This window comes from Oreochromis niloticus, linkage group LG15 (assembly GCF_001858045.2).
Source record: "Oreochromis niloticus isolate F11D_XX linkage group LG15, O_niloticus_UMD_NMBU, whole genome shotgun sequence".
Classification (NCBI taxonomy): domain Eukaryota; kingdom Metazoa; phylum Chordata; class Actinopteri; order Cichliformes; family Cichlidae; genus Oreochromis; species Oreochromis niloticus.
This window is the reverse complement of record NC_031980.2, coordinates 23,250,367-23,270,460: the sequence shown is the minus strand read 5'-3', so window position 1 is coordinate 23,270,460 and position 20,094 is coordinate 23,250,367. Positions and strand designations below refer to the sequence as shown.

At 39.3% G+C, this 20,094-nt stretch overlaps 1 protein-coding gene across 1 annotated transcript; it reads right to left on the bottom strand.

Annotated features, from left to right (window-relative positions):
- Positions 1-17,830: 17,830 nt before the first annotated feature.
- On the bottom strand, positions 17,831-20,094 carry nkx2.2b (NK2 homeobox 2b). The gene is made up of 2 exons (XM_005452418.4): positions 19,308-20,094; positions 17,831-18,850 (listed from the first exon to the last, which is right to left on the bottom strand). The coding sequence occupies exons 1-2, from the start codon at positions 19,522-19,524 to the stop codon at positions 18,321-18,323; spliced, it is 747 nt and encodes a 248-aa protein (XP_005452475.1). The 5' UTR covers positions 19,525-20,094; the 3' UTR covers positions 17,831-18,320.

Below are 20,094 nucleotides of genomic sequence, written 5' to 3'. Positions count from 1 at the left end.
ACCACTACATGCCAAAGCTCTTTTTTGATACTATCACAGGCACTTAGCGATCTAATGTTCCTTTAATGACTTTAGAAAAAAAAAAAAACTATCACACCATCTTAATAATTGTTCAAACTTGTCACATACAGACCTTGAGTGCTTTGGCTGGTCACATATAATTAATCTGTTTTAGGTTTTACTCACTTTATTATTTCCTAAAACAGTTTTTTAAAATCGTTGGTTGTTTTTCTCATCGCTGAAACTCTGAATATGTCTGAGACCTTTTATGATGCGTTTAAGGTCAACTTGGTACAATCAGATTCTTTTGGTCTTATGGTATAATCACTGCAGTATTGTAGTTTTAGTGACTCTGTGCCACTTTAATGATTTTCAAGTGGCACACAAGGCTTTAAAATATTACATGCTAATATTTTAAAATGTTTATATCATTGCAGGTTTCTGACTCCTTTTGTCTCGCTGTTTATTTAATTTTACATGACCTAACATGTATATCCTGGGATTTCACCAAAGCATTCAGGCCTCTGAGCTCTAGTTATTCCACTCATAGTGTATCCAGCCTGATTTTGTGGGTATTGACTTTATGGTCTCCTCAGAGACACTTTCATTTCTCCCACATGGACTTTAATTGTGTCTGTGGCTCTTTATGATGTGTTTAAGCTCATGATACATGAATGTATGTTAGATACTTTAAAATCCTCCAATTACTTGTTGGTAGATATATAATCACTGCAGTATGTGCAGACTCTTGGTGAGTCTACTTTAATTACTTTATATGAAAACTTTTTTTTTAATACAAAATTAAAATAATAGTAATAGTTTACACCCAATGAGTCTACATACTCTGTGGTGTTGTGGTAAAATTACGAGCCTCTGGTACTCAGGTTTCTCATAATGTGTCCAGTTTGGTGTTTATTGACTTTAATATTTCCTAAGAGACCTTGTAAAAGTATAGTATTCCCACAGGGACTTTTAATGTGTCCAAGGATATTTGTGATGTGTTTAAGGTGAAAACATTTCATGTAAATTCCCTAAAAGGTCACCCTCTAACATCGCCATACTCATGTTCTCTAATGTAAGATTTACAATGAGTTTATTTTAAATTCATTATGGCTCATATGTGTTTTTAGTTTTTAAACTGAATTTCTTTTATAGTGAATGTTACAGGTAATTATACTGATCGGGTCATTTCCAAATAATAGGGACTATTATTTAGTTGTTTAGTGATTCTATGCTATCTCAATGACATTATAGCAAATTTTAAAAGCAGCTTTTCTTTAACTCTTTAGTATAAGACAGGAAGTGTGATATAATTATTATACAACAGGCCTCTGGTGCTCTTTGTATGTACAGTGGATCTATTTTATTGTTTATTGATGTAATCTTCACCCAAAGAGGCCTTTTGAAAATGTTATATGATAATATTCCCACGGGGACTTTGAATGCATCAATATAAAGCATTTAAATGCGATGAGAGGTCATCTAGTGTCACAATACAAATGTTCTCTGCTCTGTTATTTTGATTCCAGCTAATGTGGGTTTATTCCTTTAAATTAAATTCCTACAGGGACTTAAATGATGTATATATTACCAGTGATTATGCGGATCAGTTTATTTCCAATAAAAGGGACTCTGTGTTGTACTCTAACATTGAAATCCCTGCAGTGCTGTGCAGAGATTTAGTGTATCTGTGCTGCCGTTAAGTGATTTTTATGGTGAATTAATTAAACTGAAAGGTGTTTGTTACCCATAACTAATTAACTGGGTGTTTACTTCTTTATTCTGCTAAATAATCTTTTAAACAACGATCCTATAATATTTCCTTTGGCATTTAAAACAGCAGTTTATCTGTAATAATCCACATGATTTATTTATTGTGTAGTAAAACTAAATGTTCATTATTTTCTCACATTTATGCTTGGAATAAAAAATACCAGACTTTGAAAACAGATGAAATCCTGCATTAAATAAATGTAAGTTTATATAAATAAAATATAAAACGTAAGAAGTAAAAGTTTGATTTATTATGCACAGCGTTTTGAAAGGTCACAGATGAATCTGAGCGGTCGTCAGATGATTAATGCTGTAAAAAAAAGTGCTTCACGAATTTTGCTTCATTTTGTTGTGAAATGTGGGATAATTACAGTCATTTAAATAAAACCACAGTCGAGGTTTTCAGGGGGAAATCTCTCATCGGCGACGACGGGCCCCAATCAGATGCCTTTTTCAGAACAATGTGTTGGGTTTTATTGTGTAAAAAATGTCACCTATTACCATAAAGTAATGTTTGAAATGTGAGATCCTGCTGAATATTAATGAACATTTTTTTAATGTAAAGTAAAAATATCTTCGACAAAAAAAGTAAAAATGTAAAATACAACAAATTCTTCCACAATGTGAATAAAATATTAATTATTTCATGTTTTGTTTTGTTTTGTTTTTAGAGAGGATTTCCATGAGGTTTGTGTTCCTTTAGAGGAAGTTTCCCTTTTCTTTCTTTAAACTCCTGCGATGTCATCACAGAGAACCGTCTCTGTCCAAGCTCCTGATTTATAATCACTCCACAGTTATGTCATGAATGTGGTTTAATCCGTTTTTAGAGTACAGGGAGGTTTGTGGTTCTCTGAAGGACATTAACGAGATTTTTTTTAAATAAGAGTTTGTTCAAGGTCAGAAAATGTTGAAAAGTAATGAAATTCAATTTTTAGCACGCTAAAAGTGAAATACAAAGATTTTGGTTTAGTGAAAGAATTCCACAAAAGTGATTGCTTTTTTAGTGTCAGTCTACTAAGTGATTAATCCAGTAATCATTAATGCTTTAGCATCCTGCTTGTTTTATGGATGCGTAATTAGATTATGAAGCTGGCAGGTGCAGTGGGGCAGCTGAGGCCCCTCAGTGATCTTACTCACAGCCCGGATTCACTTATCTTTATTTAAAGAAGGTAACTGTCAGCTACTCAATGGGGTTTTTTCTCCTGTTTTGATTGATCTGCTCTTTTAATTATCATAATCATCATAAGGAATTATCATAAGGAATCACAAGGAATTTCAAAACTATGCGAATATTTAAAGCATATTCTCGTATCTCCTGTTTTTACTTTAGCTCAGGATTTTTAAAGCACAAAATGTTTTTGCTTCAAAGTCCTGTAATATTTGAAATTACAATGACTACAAATGTACATTATTTTTTAACATTCCTGTTTTTTAAAAAACATTAATCTTTTGCTTTGTACCAGGAGTTTCTTTTTCTTTCTCAGTAAGCTGTAAATACAAAGAATGTCTTTACTTACTTTAATTTAAACGAGTAAATAAGGTTTACCTACCTTAGCCATGCTTTTTGTCTGCATACTGAGGAGCTGCATGCAGTAGTGCGTACTTGCTTCATTTGCTAATCTGTACTTTTCTCAAAGCATACACCACCTGCTATGGAAAATGCAAAGACTGGCGTGAATGTTTATTTTCCAACTTTGTGCAAAGGATGAACTCATTAACACAATGATAGTTAACGAAATAAATTCATATTTCTCTTTTGCAATTTTGGAAAAACATAATTTAGTAACAGTTGACTTTCCTTTCAAATGTGTTTGCTAATCCAGTTTAATTACATATAAATATCTAAGAAACACAGTGGGTTTAAACGTACAAAGATATGTTAACAAACTTTTAATAAACTTTAATAAACTATGAGCAACTACTTTTATTTTTATAAAAATGTAAAATAAGTGATGACCCTTTTATTGTTTTTTTCTTTGTTTTTTTAAGTGAACTGTTTTCATACCAGGGTGGAAAGTGCTTTTAAGCCCAAATAAAATCATCATGACCTGAAATAAAGCATAATTACCAGCCCCACATTGTAACGCTTATAATTTTGCCCCCGCTACGGGTGGTCAAATTTTGCTGTTAAATGAAAGTAACTATGCACTTTATCAGCCATCGCTCTGATTGGCTAAATTCAGATTAAGGTACAAAGCAGCCTGAGACCACTGTGTGGTGAGCATGGCTGCAGGATTGTCTGTGTTTGAGGGTAACAGATCACTAATCACTGAAATATTTTTAATTTATTACAGCTTCTAAATGTTTTCAACACATCACAAATGATAACCAATGTTATGTCACTCTGGTTGCAAAAAGTGAGCAGTAAAAGTGAGAAAGTATGTCCATATTTCTTCAAATGTGTTGCACAAAGAACAAGAATGTAAAAATAAAGTGCAAAGATGTGTTTGGCCTCTTTACCAGGAAAAGGTTGATATTCAAGCATAGCTGCAGCTTCTCTAATGTCCACTTGAGGCTGACTCCAAAAGTGAGTCAATCCACATAGACTCCTATTTTAAAATGATGTAATTTAATCCTAATTTAATTTTTCATGACATCAAAAACAAAACAAAACAAAAAAAACCCCTAACACTAAAAAGTTGTAGCTGCTTTAATCTATTTGTGTGCAAATTTTTTATTTTAGGGTCTTTACCTTACAATATAAGGTGCTCTATATACATAAAACTGAATAAAATTGAATTGAACTGTAGTTCCTGGCACTTTCAGAGTCCTAATATCCACTAATCGGAGCCTCTGAACACAACTGCAACTCTGTTTGTGCTGCTGGAGAATTTTACTGGAACTGGCTGACAAATAATATGCTTATGTGTGAAGTACAGACCTCCAGTGTGCTTTTGTTAATGAATCCTAAATGTATTAGTCTGTTATTTAGCACTTATTAGCAGGTATCTGTCTGTGGATGCAGCTTGCCAGCCTTAGCTTGCTGGTACTAGCAGACTACTTATCACTCCACCCCTCTCGTCCAAATATGCACCTTCCAGACTCCAGAAAGCAAAACAAACAAACACACAACTGAAAAAATGTTTACAGACCCCACAAATGAATGACCTGTACGGGCACGCCTGGCCATCTTTAATATACAGTCTGATGTTGTTGGAAAATGTGAATGAGTGCGTTACTTTTTAAAAAACTTTTAACTGTTTGATAAATTTGAACTTGTCCTACAGACACCGACCTCCTCCACAGCCACTTGTACAACAGTAATGAACTAACAGATAAACAATTAAGTGGCAGAAAAAAAGTTAGATAAATAAATACATTTAAAAAGGACATTTTATATGAATTAATCAAGACTTATAACTCACAGTATAATTACAGGAAGTGTGAGCAATGAAGTACCAGAATCTTTCTGTAATTTTACACATTTATTTTAATAAATGATGATAAATAATGACAATAAAGTATTTGATTCTTCTGTTCTATAACAGTCCAAAGGGACTTGCTGACAGACTTCTTTCATTTACCACAGCAGTAACCCTCACCTTGGAAGAAGAGGCGGTGAGGGGGTTGGGAAATTCAAATCTTTTTACTCAAGGACTCTTAGTTATCCACCTTCAATATAGAATTAAGGAAAAATTATACTGGTTTGTAAAGCTGGGAGACTGTATATGTGCGTGGTTGTTTGAGAGAGGAAAATGGGGCTAAACAGATTAAATTTATTTGATTTTAAAACCACAATCTGGAACATTTAAATCAACCAAACACAAACCTGTGAAGACCTTTTTGTGTCCTGGGGAAGTTTCTCTGAGGTTGGAGGTTATGTTGGGTTTCACAGACAGATTTTGGTTTGCAGTTTAGATTTTATTCCTGCTGTGTTTAATCTGTGCTTCTCATTAGCCTCGATGGCACAGTGAATAGAATAAACAACTACAGGTCCATGTGGAACCACTTCTGCCTGCAGTCTGGTTTGATGTATGAAATAAAAAGGCAGAAAAACGATAAACAGACTGCACACAAAGAAGTCAGATCTGCTGGCAGAAACACATTTGCTTCTTTCTTTCCTTTCAAAGACTCCATCTTCTGATTTACATCAGTCTGAAGCTGCTTAACTCGACTCTATAGAGATTAATGGCATCGGTCTCTGAGGGTGAGTGAACTCATGTCTGATCATTAAAAATAGATCTTCCTTCGAATCATGAATCTGTTTCTCTGTGAAGAAGTGCCCCTGACCTCTGTGAGATCTCTGAATAAGAAGCAGTAAATAAAAAAAAACGAGTTAATTTTCACCTAATTCAACAAGCTAATAAACATCAATTTTAACCTGTGCAAGATGTGAGCTGCAAGCCTAAAACTTAACTGCAAAGGAAATTTCATGATTTTACTTGATTATCTCATCAAATTAAGCAACTTTTCATAACCAATATATGACAAGCGTTTTAAAAATATGACACTGTTTTAAATTCAGGCACAAAAGACACCCCGGTGAGGTTTTTAGGTGGAGATCAGAGTTTGTGTTAAAATATGAGCCTTTATCGTCACAGCAGCAGTTATAGACACGTAGTTAAGACTGTTAAATGATAAGGATGTCCACTATGAATTCGAAATGACCAATCGATCCACCCCGACCTCCTCATTATGTTGAATTTGTGCTTCCATCACTACTTTAACCCTGACTTCTTTCTGTTCTTCATGGGCCAATGTGGGCACAAGCTGAGGAGGATCAGCAAACATCTGAAGAAACAGCTTTCTCCAAACATTTCAGCGATGTTGTGCCAACAAAACTTTTCCGGGTTGTTCGCATTTGTATTCGAATATTTGTACATATGTATTCGTACGTATTCGTACGTATTCGTATTTGCAACTGTTAAAAATAGACCAAAGCTGAAATCACATCACATGACCATTATTGTAGACCGCGGCTCCTCAGCGAGTAGGCAGTAGTAGCATGGTAAACAGCAAAACAGCTGGAAAGAGCAACAATGTGGTTTCTTTTAACTGATTTGCTCCTCATCGTTCTGTCTCTTAAATTGATGTCTGGCTTTGTTAAAGTCAACCCTGACAGTGAAAAGGATAAAAACTGTAGTACCTCTAATGGCCACTTGGGAGCAGTTCTAAAATGAGTCAGACCCATAAACTCTCATGTTAAAATGCCCAACTTTGCACGTTTACAGTCTGATGCAAAAACATTTTGGCTTCTAAAAAACGTTTTCCCCCTTCATGTCTGCTAGGCCTCATTCACCTTTCATTTTGAGCACTTGCTGTGTGGTGCATACTATCCCAGAAGTTTGTGTCTCAGGATTTGTATCTAGTGTGTTATTACTCTAGTATTTAGCTGGTATTTGTGTCTGTGCATTACAAATGAAGCTTGTTTCAGTTGATCTCTTATTCACATGGATCATCCCAGCCAACGGAGCTATATGCTTGATTTGGCACATTTTACGCCAGGTGCCCTTTTGTACCCAATATCCAACCCACTGTGGGATTTGTGTCTGCTTGAGGGATCTTTGTTGTGTTGGGTGACTGAGCCACTGGCTCTGAAGAAAGCAACATGGTGGCAGCCAAAATGCTAATGATATACAGCAAGTTCTAGGTGCTGTTAGGCTTCATGCCAGTGCCTTTTGGTGTATTTTTAATGATAGTATATGAAATAATTATCTAATCTCCTTTGGCTCACTTAAACAAAAATGATCAGTCTCTAATTTTTATTGTAGTTTAATTTCAATGGAGAGAAGCAGAACATCAACTACAAATCCAGAAACACGTTACATAAACGTTATAAATGGATCTGTATGTCATTGAAGGAAATAAATGTTTGATCCTCAAGAAAAATGTGACTTAGTACTTGGTTGAGAAACTCTTGTTGGCAAGCACAGTGGTAGGACATTTCTGGTAGTTGGTCACCAGGTTTGCTCACATCTCAGGAAGGACTTTGGCCCACTCCTTACAGAAACTCTCTCAATCCTTCTGCTCGGCTAATCAAAGCTTCAGCTCCCTCCAGAGATTTTCTGTAGGATTGAGGTCCGGAGACTGGCTAGACCACTTCATGGCCTTAATGTGCTTCTTCTTTAGGCACTACTTTGTTGCCTTGGTGGTATGTTTTGGGTCATTGTCACGCTGGAAGACCCATCCACGACCCACCTTCACTGTTCTGGCTGAGGGAAGGAGGTACTCATCCAAAATTTTACTCCACATGACCATGGCCATTGGCCCTGCAATGTGGTGAAGTCGTCCTGTACCCTTATCAGCAAAACAGCCCCAAAGCATAATGTTTCCACCTTCGTCCTTGACTATGGGGATGGTGGTCTTTCAGTCATACTCAGCATTTATCTTCCTGCAAACACAGCGGGTTGAATCGATGCCAAAGAGCCCAATTTTGGTTCTATCTGACCACAGAACTTTCACCCGAGCCTTCTCTGAATTATTTAGATGTTCACTGGGAAACTTAAGACAGGCCTGTACAGCGCCTGCTTGAGCAGGGGACCTTTGGCATTAAAACATAGTGTTAGCAATGGTGTTCTTGGTAAGTGTGGTCCCAACTGCATTCACATCATTTCATTTTGGGCTGATCCACTACCTTTCTCATCGGTCTTTTTTATTTCTTCCATTTCCGAATAATCGCACCAACAGTTGTCACCTTCTCACAAAGCTTCTTGCTGATTGTCTTGAAGCCCAATCACAGCCTTGTGCAGGTCTACAACCTTGTCCCTGACATCCTCTGACACATCTTTGGTCTTGTTCATGGTGGTGGAGAGGTTGGAATAGAAGAAAGTGAGCTTATGGACACGTGTGATTCATATAATTGTTTGATTGATGGTAATCTGTGTGCCTGATTTGTACACTAATGTGGAAGCCAGAATTCTGGACAGGTTGTAGGGTGACAAATACTTATTTTCTTCAGTGAAATGCAAGTCATAATTTATCTAATGTGTTTTTGTTATATTCTTTCTTTCTACGTGAAATTATTATAAAAGTTAGATCCTATTCATTCTGTTCACAGTTAGCTGTATTGTTACATTGATTATATGTCTTGCTGTGTGTGGTACAGATCATACAAGGGGTTTTTAGTTTTGTTCGGAGAATTCTCAAATAAAATTTGAGAATGTCTCAAATTTTATTTCAGGGATGCACAGATGTCTTTTGGCCCCTGCCATGTTGGTTTATTGGTCCATATTTGAATGAGATAATGCAGTGCCAAGTTATCAGCTGCATGATAAACTGTGAAGGTGCAGTCACAGAAGAAGAAAGCTGCAAAGAAACAAAATACTAGAATTTCATTTATACAACCCACTGATTCACATGTCTTTCCTCCTTGTTAAGCAAATATCATTCCTCTTTTATTTCTCTGTTTTTCTCCAGACCTGGTCCCCCAGAGTCGCTCTGAGCCAAACCACCTGTGGCGTCGACTCATGTCTCTGACCGAGGCTAGAGGTGGGGGGGAGGAGGTGGAGGAGACACTTAACTACAACCTCTATTTGTTTGAATCCTTTCCCCCCTTCCCTCTTTACATTTCCTGCCTCATCGTGTCCTTTTATTTCCCCTCTGCAGACTCCAGGTTCTCTGCCTTCCTCTCTGTCCCTCTCCCCTCAGTTTAATCCTCGGCTCTCCAGAGGAGCATTAGGGCAAGCAGCTGGGGCCCCCTGAACGCCTCTTGAAAAGGCAGCCCACTCTAACCAGGAGGGCGAGGAGGGAGGTGGAGGTGGGGTGGGGGGGCTGTTTCAGACCACCTGGCTCCTGAGACACAGAAAAATCCACCGGCCAATAACTCCACACTGAGAGGAGGAGGAGGAGGACTTGACGGCACAATGTCTGGACTCACGCTCTTTCTTTCTTTTCTGGAATTAAAGCTCAAAGCTGATGTTGCTCTGCGGTCGTGTTCGTTCGCAAACTTTATGAAAATATTAAACAAAAAAATGTGTTAGTCAGTCTCTCTTTAAATCCGAAGTTTTGTTGTTTCATTTAGTTAAACTGCTTAGAAATGTACCGAGACTATTCGATGGCAATGTTTTCAGTTTCAACAGGATGCCTGTTCACTCCTTTATTTTGTGGGGGATATTATTTAAATAAAAATACTTTTTGATCCATACTTTGTTGCTTTATCGTGTCATGAAAACCTTACATATAATAAGCACTGAGAAAACACATCAAAACAGAGATGTAAACCTTCCGAACTCATGGATAGAAACGACTGGCGAACATATATTAAACGTGTTTTTATGTCACACATGCCGAGATGTTTCTTCTTTTATCACACTCGCACATTTCAGGCTGTTACCATGAGAGGAAACAAAAAAGCTTCATCTTGACCTGTGGTTACAGTGCACAGAGAAAGGTCAGAGGTCACGCGTTCAGAAGTGGTCTTCAGAAATCATGCAGTGTGCCTGTGTGCAGGGTGACGCAGGTCAAGGCGCCATCTCTGCACCACTTGGCAGTTAAAGACGCATTAAGAAACATGAGAAACATGGAAAACTCACATCTGTGTGTGTGTGTGTGTGTGCGTGCGTGTGTGTATGCGTCATCTTTGTAAGGACCTGAGTGAATTTTTGCATTTGGTTGTCACTGCGGTACAGAAGGGCTGATTGAGGCTTCAGGTCTAATCAGGTTTTGTTTTTTCTCCTTTTTTAATATTTATATATTCATATCACACATATCATTAATACTTATTAGCACTTATTACTCCCCTTATTGCTCCCTATTTCCCAAGAAGCCAACAGTACTTTTTCTTTCACTTTAGTTATCGTGGTCACATCGACTGATAACCAAACTCTGGATCATTACTTTGTGTTTGCTCCTTATTGCGCTTCATGATGCAGATCTCCCAATCCTGCAGGTCTGGTGTGATGTTACCCACCCATGTTTCCACTGTCGTAGGCTATATTAATTTGCTTTTATTTAAACTGGAGCGTTTCTGTGTGCAGTTTGCACTTTCTCCACGTGCCTTCGTAGTTTTCCTGCAGGCCCGCCACCTTCCTCCATCCACCAGGTATGTTAGGTTAAGTGTGTGTAGAGTAAAGGCTGTACACATTTTTGGTTAAATATGGCTTGGAATTAGGGTTTAAGCTTTTATAGTTAAATACAGTATAATTATCTGTCTTATTTCAGCAACAGGAATCTACAGGAAAGGAGTTCACGTGTTAAACTGGCCTGCCTCCAGTCCAGACCTGCCAACATTAGGAGCTTTATGACAAGATAAAGAGGACAGCTCTATCAAACAAGAATAAAGAAAGAATCAGCTTCCAAAAGTACAACACAAGGCAGATTTAGAGAGGAGAGTCTGTTGATAAAGAAGGTTTATTAAGGTATTTTTTTGCTGGATTTGTGAAAAAATAAAAGTTTGTTTTGATTAATTTCTCAAATGCTACATATAAAAACCACAGAGGAAGTAAATCATTCAAAATTATCTTTCAAAAACTGTTAAAAATGTTTTGAAGGTTTAAAGAGTTTTTGCATTACTGAATTCTGCTTTTATTTGCATTTTAGGTTTGTGCTTTTCAAAATGTTCACTGAATAAAATAGACTGAAAATTGTTTTTGTTTGGTAGCTGGAGACAGTTAACTGATGGGAGATTTGTTAGTGTATTTTAGCTTTTTCTTTTTGTTTTTATTTAATGTCTGTAACTCAGGGCAGGACCCGAGGATGTGACTAAGATCCTGCACCGTCCTGATGTGATGTTCATGTTGGGGAAAGTGGCTCAGGAATGGATTATGTCAGTGAGCGTCCTCACAAAGATAGAAGTACAAAAAGTGTGTGAGAGTGTGGGAGAGAGAAGAGGGCTCTGCTGAGACTCCAGAGCGCCATCAGGAGGTCTCTTAATGCAAATAAATCTGAATGTCTACTGAACAGATGACTTTAAACAGTCTCTGATGTACTTTAAACATCAAAATTCTGTTTGGAAATCCAGGCAGATAGAATATCTTAAATATGTATTTAACAGAAAACTTCAGATTGCATCACCAGGAAGATGCCTCAGCACAAACTGTCACAGACCATCCTTCACTCCTGGCTTTGTTGAAAGTCAAGCTTTGAACAAGTACTGCAGACCAGTAATAAATCTTCAGTGTGTAATACAGTCAGTGAGACGAAAGAATGTGCAGAGTTCGATGTCATTCATCTCAACACTTTGAATTTATGTCTCCTTGCATCTCCTTTAATATGCACGTGCACCTAATTATTTACTTTATTTATGTTTGGACTTTAACATGTTTTACGTGTTGTTAGAGTATAAAAATATTAATTAGTATGACAATGTCATTTTTTGGCGAATAAACAACCAGGACCACTTATTACTGGTATCCTGACTTTGACTCCCATCCGTGTGGACCTGACTTCACATGACAGCCAGCACACATGGACACAGCAGGCTGCTCTGGTAGGCACATTAACTCAAATTAAATATCAAAGTAAACAAACGGAATAATGTGATGCTGCTGGGAGTTATAATTCAGGCTGGCAGCATTAGACTTCATCATTATCTGCTCAACTCACCGCTGTCTTGCTTTCCCTTTTCTTCTGTTTTCACTGACAGGAGCATAACTCCTCACTGTTTGTCATCAGGTTTGTTTAAAGAGGATCAAAAACGCCACTTTCAGTGAGAGTGGGTGGAGTCAGATGAAGCTCCCCTGGTCTCAACTGTCCTTGCAAACCTTGCACACAGCAACTGCTGCAGTTTAAAGTTTGTCAGCCTTCTGGCGCCCCCTACTGGTCTGTGACCCCCAGCAGTCGCCTGCCTCTCCTGGTGGTTGCTCTGCGGAGAAAAGATTTTTTGGGTTCTGGGAATGTGCACCTCCAGGCCAGAGGGGGGCGATAAACAGTTATTATGGCATTGATTGTTATCGTTAATTTGCTGTGCTGGGTTGGTGTGTTTAATGTGGTGAAGCCCAGAGCACTGAAAGTCCTCCAGAGTCACTCAGGTCAGTGTTTTCCCCCTAAAGTTACATGTTTGTTCTCAGATAATAGAGTCAAATCTCCCCTGTGAAAGATATTAATCAAAAATGCACTGAAATTAAACTCGCACCTGGAGATATCTGCAAAGTTATGTTTTCCAGATATTTAGGAAAGGAGCCTCCTTTATTACCTCCTTTAGCATAGCAGCCACAGTGGGAGGATCCTTTATGAAAGCAGAGGAGAAATTCAACCATCCAAGAATTAATGGAGGCGAGAACTTGTAAAAAAAAAAAAAAATCCTGTTACAAATGATTCAAGCAGATTTAGAACCGAAGGGGTTTCTTTTCTTTCTTTCTTTTTATATTAGGTGCAAATTGTTGTGATCGCTCATGTTTTTAAACCTGGTTAACATAAAGTCATATTAATACCTTAGAAGAAAACTTGTACAGAGAGGGGGAAAACTTGCCTGTATGGAAAGACATATTTTGAACAGGCTTCTGCTGCCACCTGCTGGCTGCGGGACGAGAAGCAACCCTGGCGTAAAGATCTCATTATAACAGATCTTTACGCCAATTTTGAAAGTGACTTATAAAAATGGAAATATTTAAAGCGGAGTTTTTAAGGTTATTATAAGTGTAGGTGAAAGGAAGCTATTTAAGTAACATCATACCACATATTTTTCTTACTTATCCACATATTAACCTTTCTTCATTAATCACAATTTTATTGTATTTTTTATTATTGTAGCTTTTTTGAACATTTTACATGCAAAAACCTAATTTTTTGCCTTGTTTTTAATACATTTTTTGATGTATTTCCTTTTGTGAAAGTGAAATATAAATGTAGCTTATCTTTGTGTTATAAATATTCAAAAGGTTTTTAGAAAAAAACAAAGTGTAGTTTGGACACTAATTAAAATCATGTTCAGGATGAGTTTGTTTGATCAGTTGTGCCTCGCTGCTGTTTTTAAAAGTTCTAGGTGATGTTAGAGCTCAGTACATCAGACGGTGCTGATTTTGATCTTTTTGCTGGACTTCTTGTAAGTCACACGAAAGTTGCTCAAACTAACAAGCACACGGTCGCTGTTTAATGGGCTAAAAAAACCTCCAGACTAGTCCTTTAAAGTCCGAGCGTGGGTTCCTCCCCCTCTTCTTCCTCTTCTTCTGCCCTTTTATAGCAGCAGGTGACACATTATAACTTTCTCAAAGCTTAACCAGCCAAACCCCCACCCCGTGACATCATCCCTGTGAGATGAGCTGACCTCTGACAGACACACACACACACACACTCTCTCACGGGGGGGTTGGGCCTTTTTTTTCTTTGTCACAACACAGTAAATAGCTGGTTTTCTTGCTCTGAATGAAGTCGTCTGTTGCAGTAATCCTGTCAAAACAAAGATGTTCAGCCTTAAGACTTCAAAACCAGGGAAAAAAATTCAGTTTCTCCTAATATTCAAATATTTTGTGTTTAGCTCTGATTGTAAAGTAAAAACTGGAATCCAAAACCACCACAGCCCATTTAACCAGTGTTTTGATGGTCTGTGGTGTGTAGAATAAGTTATAACATCTATAAAAAAAACTGTGAATGAATAAAGAGGACTGTGTGATTGGATTTAAGTTATTAGAGAATAAACTCGCTACCTTACAGCCATCCACATTAAGGCGAGAAAACAGGTGCAATAGATGTTATTCCTTCACTGGGAAACATGACAAACTCAAGCAAATGTTTATTTAAACATTTGACTTTTTTGAGATATGAAATACATTTCTTCACCACTTTACTCCAGATTCTTTTTATCATTTGATCCAAACTTTGGTCAGAATCAGTAGTTCCCTCTCTTATAGGTTTTGTGGTAAACATGTTCCAAACTTTTTATAGTTTGTCGTGTATGAATTAAAGATAACCTGTCGAAACAAATGTGGCTCAGTTGGTAAAGTGGGCTGTCTGCTGACTGGAAGGTCAGCTGTTTCTCCCTTAGCTCATCCAGCCTGTAGGCTGATGTGTGTCTGTGTTTATCAGTCAGAAACAAGTGCATGTATGAATGTGTGAATGAGGCATGTTGTATAAAGTGCACTGCATACTTGGGTAGTAGAAAAGCTCTATGCAAGAACCAATCCTCTGAACAATTTAACAGACTAGTAAAATAGAGTAAACACACACACAATTATTTCTCCAATAATCTATTTAAAATGTTCCAAAATTCACCAACTGCATAAACCCGCTATTTCAGTGACTTTGATTGGTGGAAGTGGGTCTAGACCTTGATGAGCTGCAGCTGCCTGTGTCACGATGCAGGTGCTCAAAGTTTGCAAGGCTTCGTGAGGCACGCCCTCATACCAATACAAATGAGTCAATTGGCAGTGACTCTTCATGAGTCAGGGGACAGGGTAGAGGGGGACTACCCAAGGATTCACAGACTCTGGGTAGTGACAAGAAATGAGCTTCCTCCAAAGGCTGGCTGGGCTCTCCCATTGTGATAATACAGTTATTCAGGGGGTACTCAGAGTAGAGCCACTACTCCTCCAGGAGTAGGAGCCAGCTGAGGTGGTTGATATTCATGGATGGATATCTTGAAAAACGCAAACGTATTTGAGTCTTTCATTATTTGCAAGATTAGCAACGTCCACTTAAAGTGCACTTTCCCACTCAACCACAAGACGGCGTCTTCATTTGAACTCCTGTAATCTGTAAGAAATATGTAGTGAGGCTTAAAATAAGCCAAAAAAAATGCTTAAAATAGAGTAAATGTTCTTACAGCTGCTCAGGATGGTATGTTGCAAAGGAAAGATCTGCACACCATTAGTTTCTAGGTAATGATTCAATTCTTAAAATGTTTATTATTACATGTTCTAACTGTTGGTTCTTCTCATGAATCTGTTTAGTGATTCTAAAGATTGAAACACTGCTTTTATTAAAATAAATGTTTTACTTCCTTCGGATCTAAAGTTTTTAAAATGGCACCTTATAAATAAATAATTAAATAAATAACGTGGCACGTTTTTGCTGCTTTTTCCAAATGTGATCGCATCTTAGCCAAAACATCAGTGGCTGAGGATCGGGCTCTGACTGCTGGGCTGGGGATCAGCATACGCTCTGCTGTAGCATCACTCTGTGTTCTTGGTTAGCTCCATGTTAGCTTGTGTGCAGATGCTCGTGTTAGCAGTAGTAGTGCAGTTGTTTCTGTCCTGAACGCAGTTTTCACGTCAGCATGAAGCTGCTGTTCTTTCATGCAGTGAAAATAAAAGTGATGTTCATATCTGATAACTGAGGAGCCTGAGTGATGTGACTACTGAATTTAGCACAGTAATGTGTTACGTTACTGCATTACTGAAAAATGTAATGTGATTACAGTAACATGCTACTTTGCAGTGCATTTCTTCCAGAGAGCATCCATTCCATTTTAACCTCCTAATGCAGCGTTGTAGAGCACCAGTGTTTTCCTGGTCAGGTTGAGGTGACCATAAGCTCGCCCGCTGTTCTCACCCTTGTGATGTCGCTGGACGTAAAATCACATCTGCTGGCATGTGTCGCTCTTTGGTGTCATTTGAGCCGGGCGTGCGCCTCAGTTTTCATAACCTCGAGCAGGTTCTGGGTTGCAGGCACGAGTGTCAGATTGTGTTGGGTTTTTTTAGTGCCATTTGAATGATCTGTCAGTGCAGAAGCTCAGAGTTTCATAGGTTAGACAGGTAGTGATGTCACAACAGTTTGAAATTATGAGATTTTCTGAGAAAAAATTTGAAAAAAAAGAAAAAGAATTTTTTCTTCTTCCAGTTTAGACTTCCTCTCCTCTTTTACCAGGGCTCACGTGGAGGTTTTATCAGAGTGGTGACACCTATTGTTCAGGAGAATACTGCAGAGAGTATGCATGCCCTCATACTGAACGCTTGCTTATTGAATTCTCTGCAAATCTCAGTGCCAAAGCATTCCTTTAAATTGAACCAGATCACATTGGAAAATGAGCTGCTGGGGATTTTATTAATAAAAGAATTCAGCTCCATATCAGCTAAAATTGTGATGTTATTAAGGCTGAATTGTGACCTATAGATCCTGACCTGCTTTAAAGCAGCTTTTAAGTCGCTCATATTCCCAAAGAAAGTGATTATTACTCATATTAGCCGAGGCCAATCTCTGCAGGTCTTAAATGGCCTGCTGTGCAGAGATGGTCATGCAGCTTTAATTTCAAAGGACTAAACGAAGCCTCTGTGGGTCTCATGGTTTAGAGCTGAATGCTGTAATGATTGCAGCCTTTGCAGATTGTTTCACCACGGGGATGAAAATGTTTATCTTTTTAAAAATAAGATCATGCAAAGCTTAAGAAGAAAAAAAGGATAAGTCTTTTTCTTGCTTCCCTTTTGATTGTGTTGTGACCCATCACATTTATCTTGGGACCCCTTGGGGGGTCCTAATCCCCCAGCCTGGAAACCACTGCCTTAAATACTCCTTATGATCCTCGGGCTGCTCTGATGTTTATGATTCACAAGTCCCAAAAAATTGGGTCATTATAAAATCACCATCGTCATTAAAACATGTAAAAGAGCAAAGTATATTAACCTGAATCATAGCTTTTCCAATATGTACAAAGGATTTTTTTTTGTGTGTTTTAAAATAATTGAGCATTAATTTGGATACTTCAGGGGAATTTGTATTTTAGAAAATGTTCCAGAAGGGCTGAAATTAGCATTTTTTTTTTAAACAACAACAAGATTTGTCCTGCAGATAAATCACTGAAGTAATAATTAAAATTTTTTTTTAAAGTAATAAAATTAAAAAAAAAAAAAAAAAAAAAAATGCGGCACTTTAGGACCAAATGGTCCAAAATGACTCATTTTGATTGATTCGTTTGTTTGCAGGGGCCCAGTCAGCCCGGTTTCAGCCCATTCAAAAATAAGATATTTTTTTAAGATAATAAGGATTAATTGGATAGTTCAGTGTAATTTGTATTTTAGAAAATGTTCCAGAAGGCCGAAAAATGTGCATTTTTATAAAAAGAACACTTGTCCTGCATATAAATCACAGACATAAGAAAATAAAAATAAATAAATGACTCATTTGTTTGCAGGGGGTCCGCAATTACTCATCCCGGCTTCAGCAGCCCATGTAAAAAAAAAAAAAAAAAAAAAAAATCCTGTTCATCCTTTGAGATCTGAAGGATCCGCCCTGCGGGGCCAGTGCAGGCTGAAATCACACGACTCATCTCTGTTCAGATTTTTATTTACCGCCATAAATAACCAGTTTATTACAAACCAACTCACCGGGCAACATTATAAATAGATTTATGAAACACATACAAAAAACATCTCTCAGAAAAAAGTGACTTTGTTGTTTTTGCAGCGCAAACAACGCAAACGACATCAGAATAAATCGCACAAAAACTGCTAAAACATTTGCTGTGGTCAGTTCTATCTTACAGGGGGCGGGGTAGTTTTAGACGGCTCGCGCGTCTGAGCGAAGTCACCAAAGACACCAAAGAAGATGAACATGTGTGAACTCGTTTCCTTGGTTACAAGAATTAAACGCTCTAAAATTTGTGCCAAACTCCTTTCAAAAAACACGGATTTCACTTCGAGGCCGAAGCTGTTTTTATGATCTACGCGTGGATATTCTGAGAGGGCAGAAGGCCGAATACGAGCTCATGAAGAGGGCACGCACAAGTCTTGCGCCGGGCTTCACCAGCTCCAGTGGTACACGTGCGCCAGCTGCTGCACCCCCGGGTGCTGCTCCGGGCCGTAAGCGGGGTGCAGCAGGGGGGAGTAGGCGCAGAGCGGCAGGCTCAGGCCAGACCTCAGCGTGGTCTCCAGCTCGCTGGCTGCAGCCCGGCCGCACGGCTTTCCGTCCCGCACCAGCACCGGGATGGCGACCCGGCGGGCCGGCAGCAGCTGCAGCGCGTCCATGCTGCGCTCGGCGCGTGCACGCTTCATCTTGTAGCGGTGGTTCTGGAACCAGATCTTCACCTGGTTCGGCGTGAGGCGGATCAGCCTGGCCAGATGTTCCCTCTCCGGGGCGGACAGGTAGCGCTGCTGTCGGAAGCGGCGCTCGAGCTCGAAGGTCTGCGCCTTGGAGAAGAGCACGCGCCGCTTCCTGCCGCGCGCCTTCTGCGCCCGAGCGCACCGCGCGTCCCGCTCTGCGTCCGGGGACTCATCCGTGGACAGCTCCGGGGATTTGGGATCGGCGCGAGGCTCCAAGGACAGCCCATGCACTGCAGGGAGAGAGACAGTAAAGTAATCTGATTACTCTCTGAGACCCAGTGGCAGATTGATGGCGTGAATGGTTTGAGCTCAGGTGTGTTTTTTTACAACCAGAACCAGCAAAGCCACTTTTAGCAATTAAAAATGTCAGGAGCTGAATTACCGACACAGAAGCTGAACTCGAAGTTTAGCTCATTATTTATAAGAAAGAAGAACATAATGAGGCAAAAACGATAACGATCCAGTTACGATCAAAAACGTAAATAAATAAATATTTAACGCAGTTTTTAGGAGGCTGTTTGACGATTATTTGACGTAAATATCCATATTTAAGCATATTCTCACATATTTTTGAGATTTGGAGCAGCAAGTTCGTTTATCAGTCAGAAACACCTGCAGCCAAACACGAAGGCGGTCAGTGTGAACGCGTGAACTTTTATAGTCATTAAAATCAAAGAAGTCTCTCACGTGAAAAGTGCAGGTTACCGGATGCGCTGCTCCACGTTCCCAAACGCTCACCGGCGCGCTCACACAAGCCCCGGCCGCCTGACACCTCCGCGGAGGCCTCCTCGGTGTCGTCCTCCTCGGTCTCTTCGGTCCCGGACCCGCATCTCCCCGTCGAGTCGGGAAGGTCCAGGATGTCCCGCACGGAGAACCCCGTCTTTGTGTTGGCGCCAAACGGCATGACCCGGGGAGGACGGGAGAGACGAGAAGAAGGGGAGAGTGCCGGGCTCGTATCCAGGAGGGTGAAGAGCTGCCGTTAAACAGGAGCAGGCAGCGGAGGGTTCAGGTCCATGAATGCCGTCAGAGGGGAGCCCGGAGCTGCACGGGCCGACCGGAGAGGGTTTAACAGCATGAAAAATACATGAGGGAAGACGTTCAGAGAGTGTGGCACCGTCCTTTTAACGTGTGTGTGACGGTAAAAAGGATGGAGGCGGGTCCCGAGAGTCAAGTGGATGAGGGTGTGTAGAAAAAAAACGGAGCAGTGCATTAACAGAGACGTCGGAGCTTCAGGGAGGAGATGAATGATTAATGATGGAGGATTAGAAGGAAAGAAGCGACGCATTTACACATGTTAGAGCCACTGATCCGCTTCCTGTTTACCGCAGAAAGACAATCTCCAGTATTTCCATCAAAATGCGCTCATGGTGCCTGAACAGCAAACGGCGAGAAGAAAGACACAACAAAAATATTTCGGGATTATTTATTTATATATGCAAGACCATAAGTATCAGCTCGGTAAACTGAAAAAATC

What these genes read in the sequence shown, in the direction of transcription:
- nkx2.2b (XM_005452418.4), bottom strand. Translation starts at nt 19,524, where the DNA reads ATGCCGTTTGGCGCCAACACAAAGACGGGGTTCTCCGTGCGGGACATC. An exon ending in CGGTAACCTGCACTTTTCAC is followed by an intron (nt 18,851 to 19,307) that starts GTGAGAGACTTC and finishes CTCTCCCTGCAG; the next exon opens with TGCATGGGCTGTCCTTGGAG.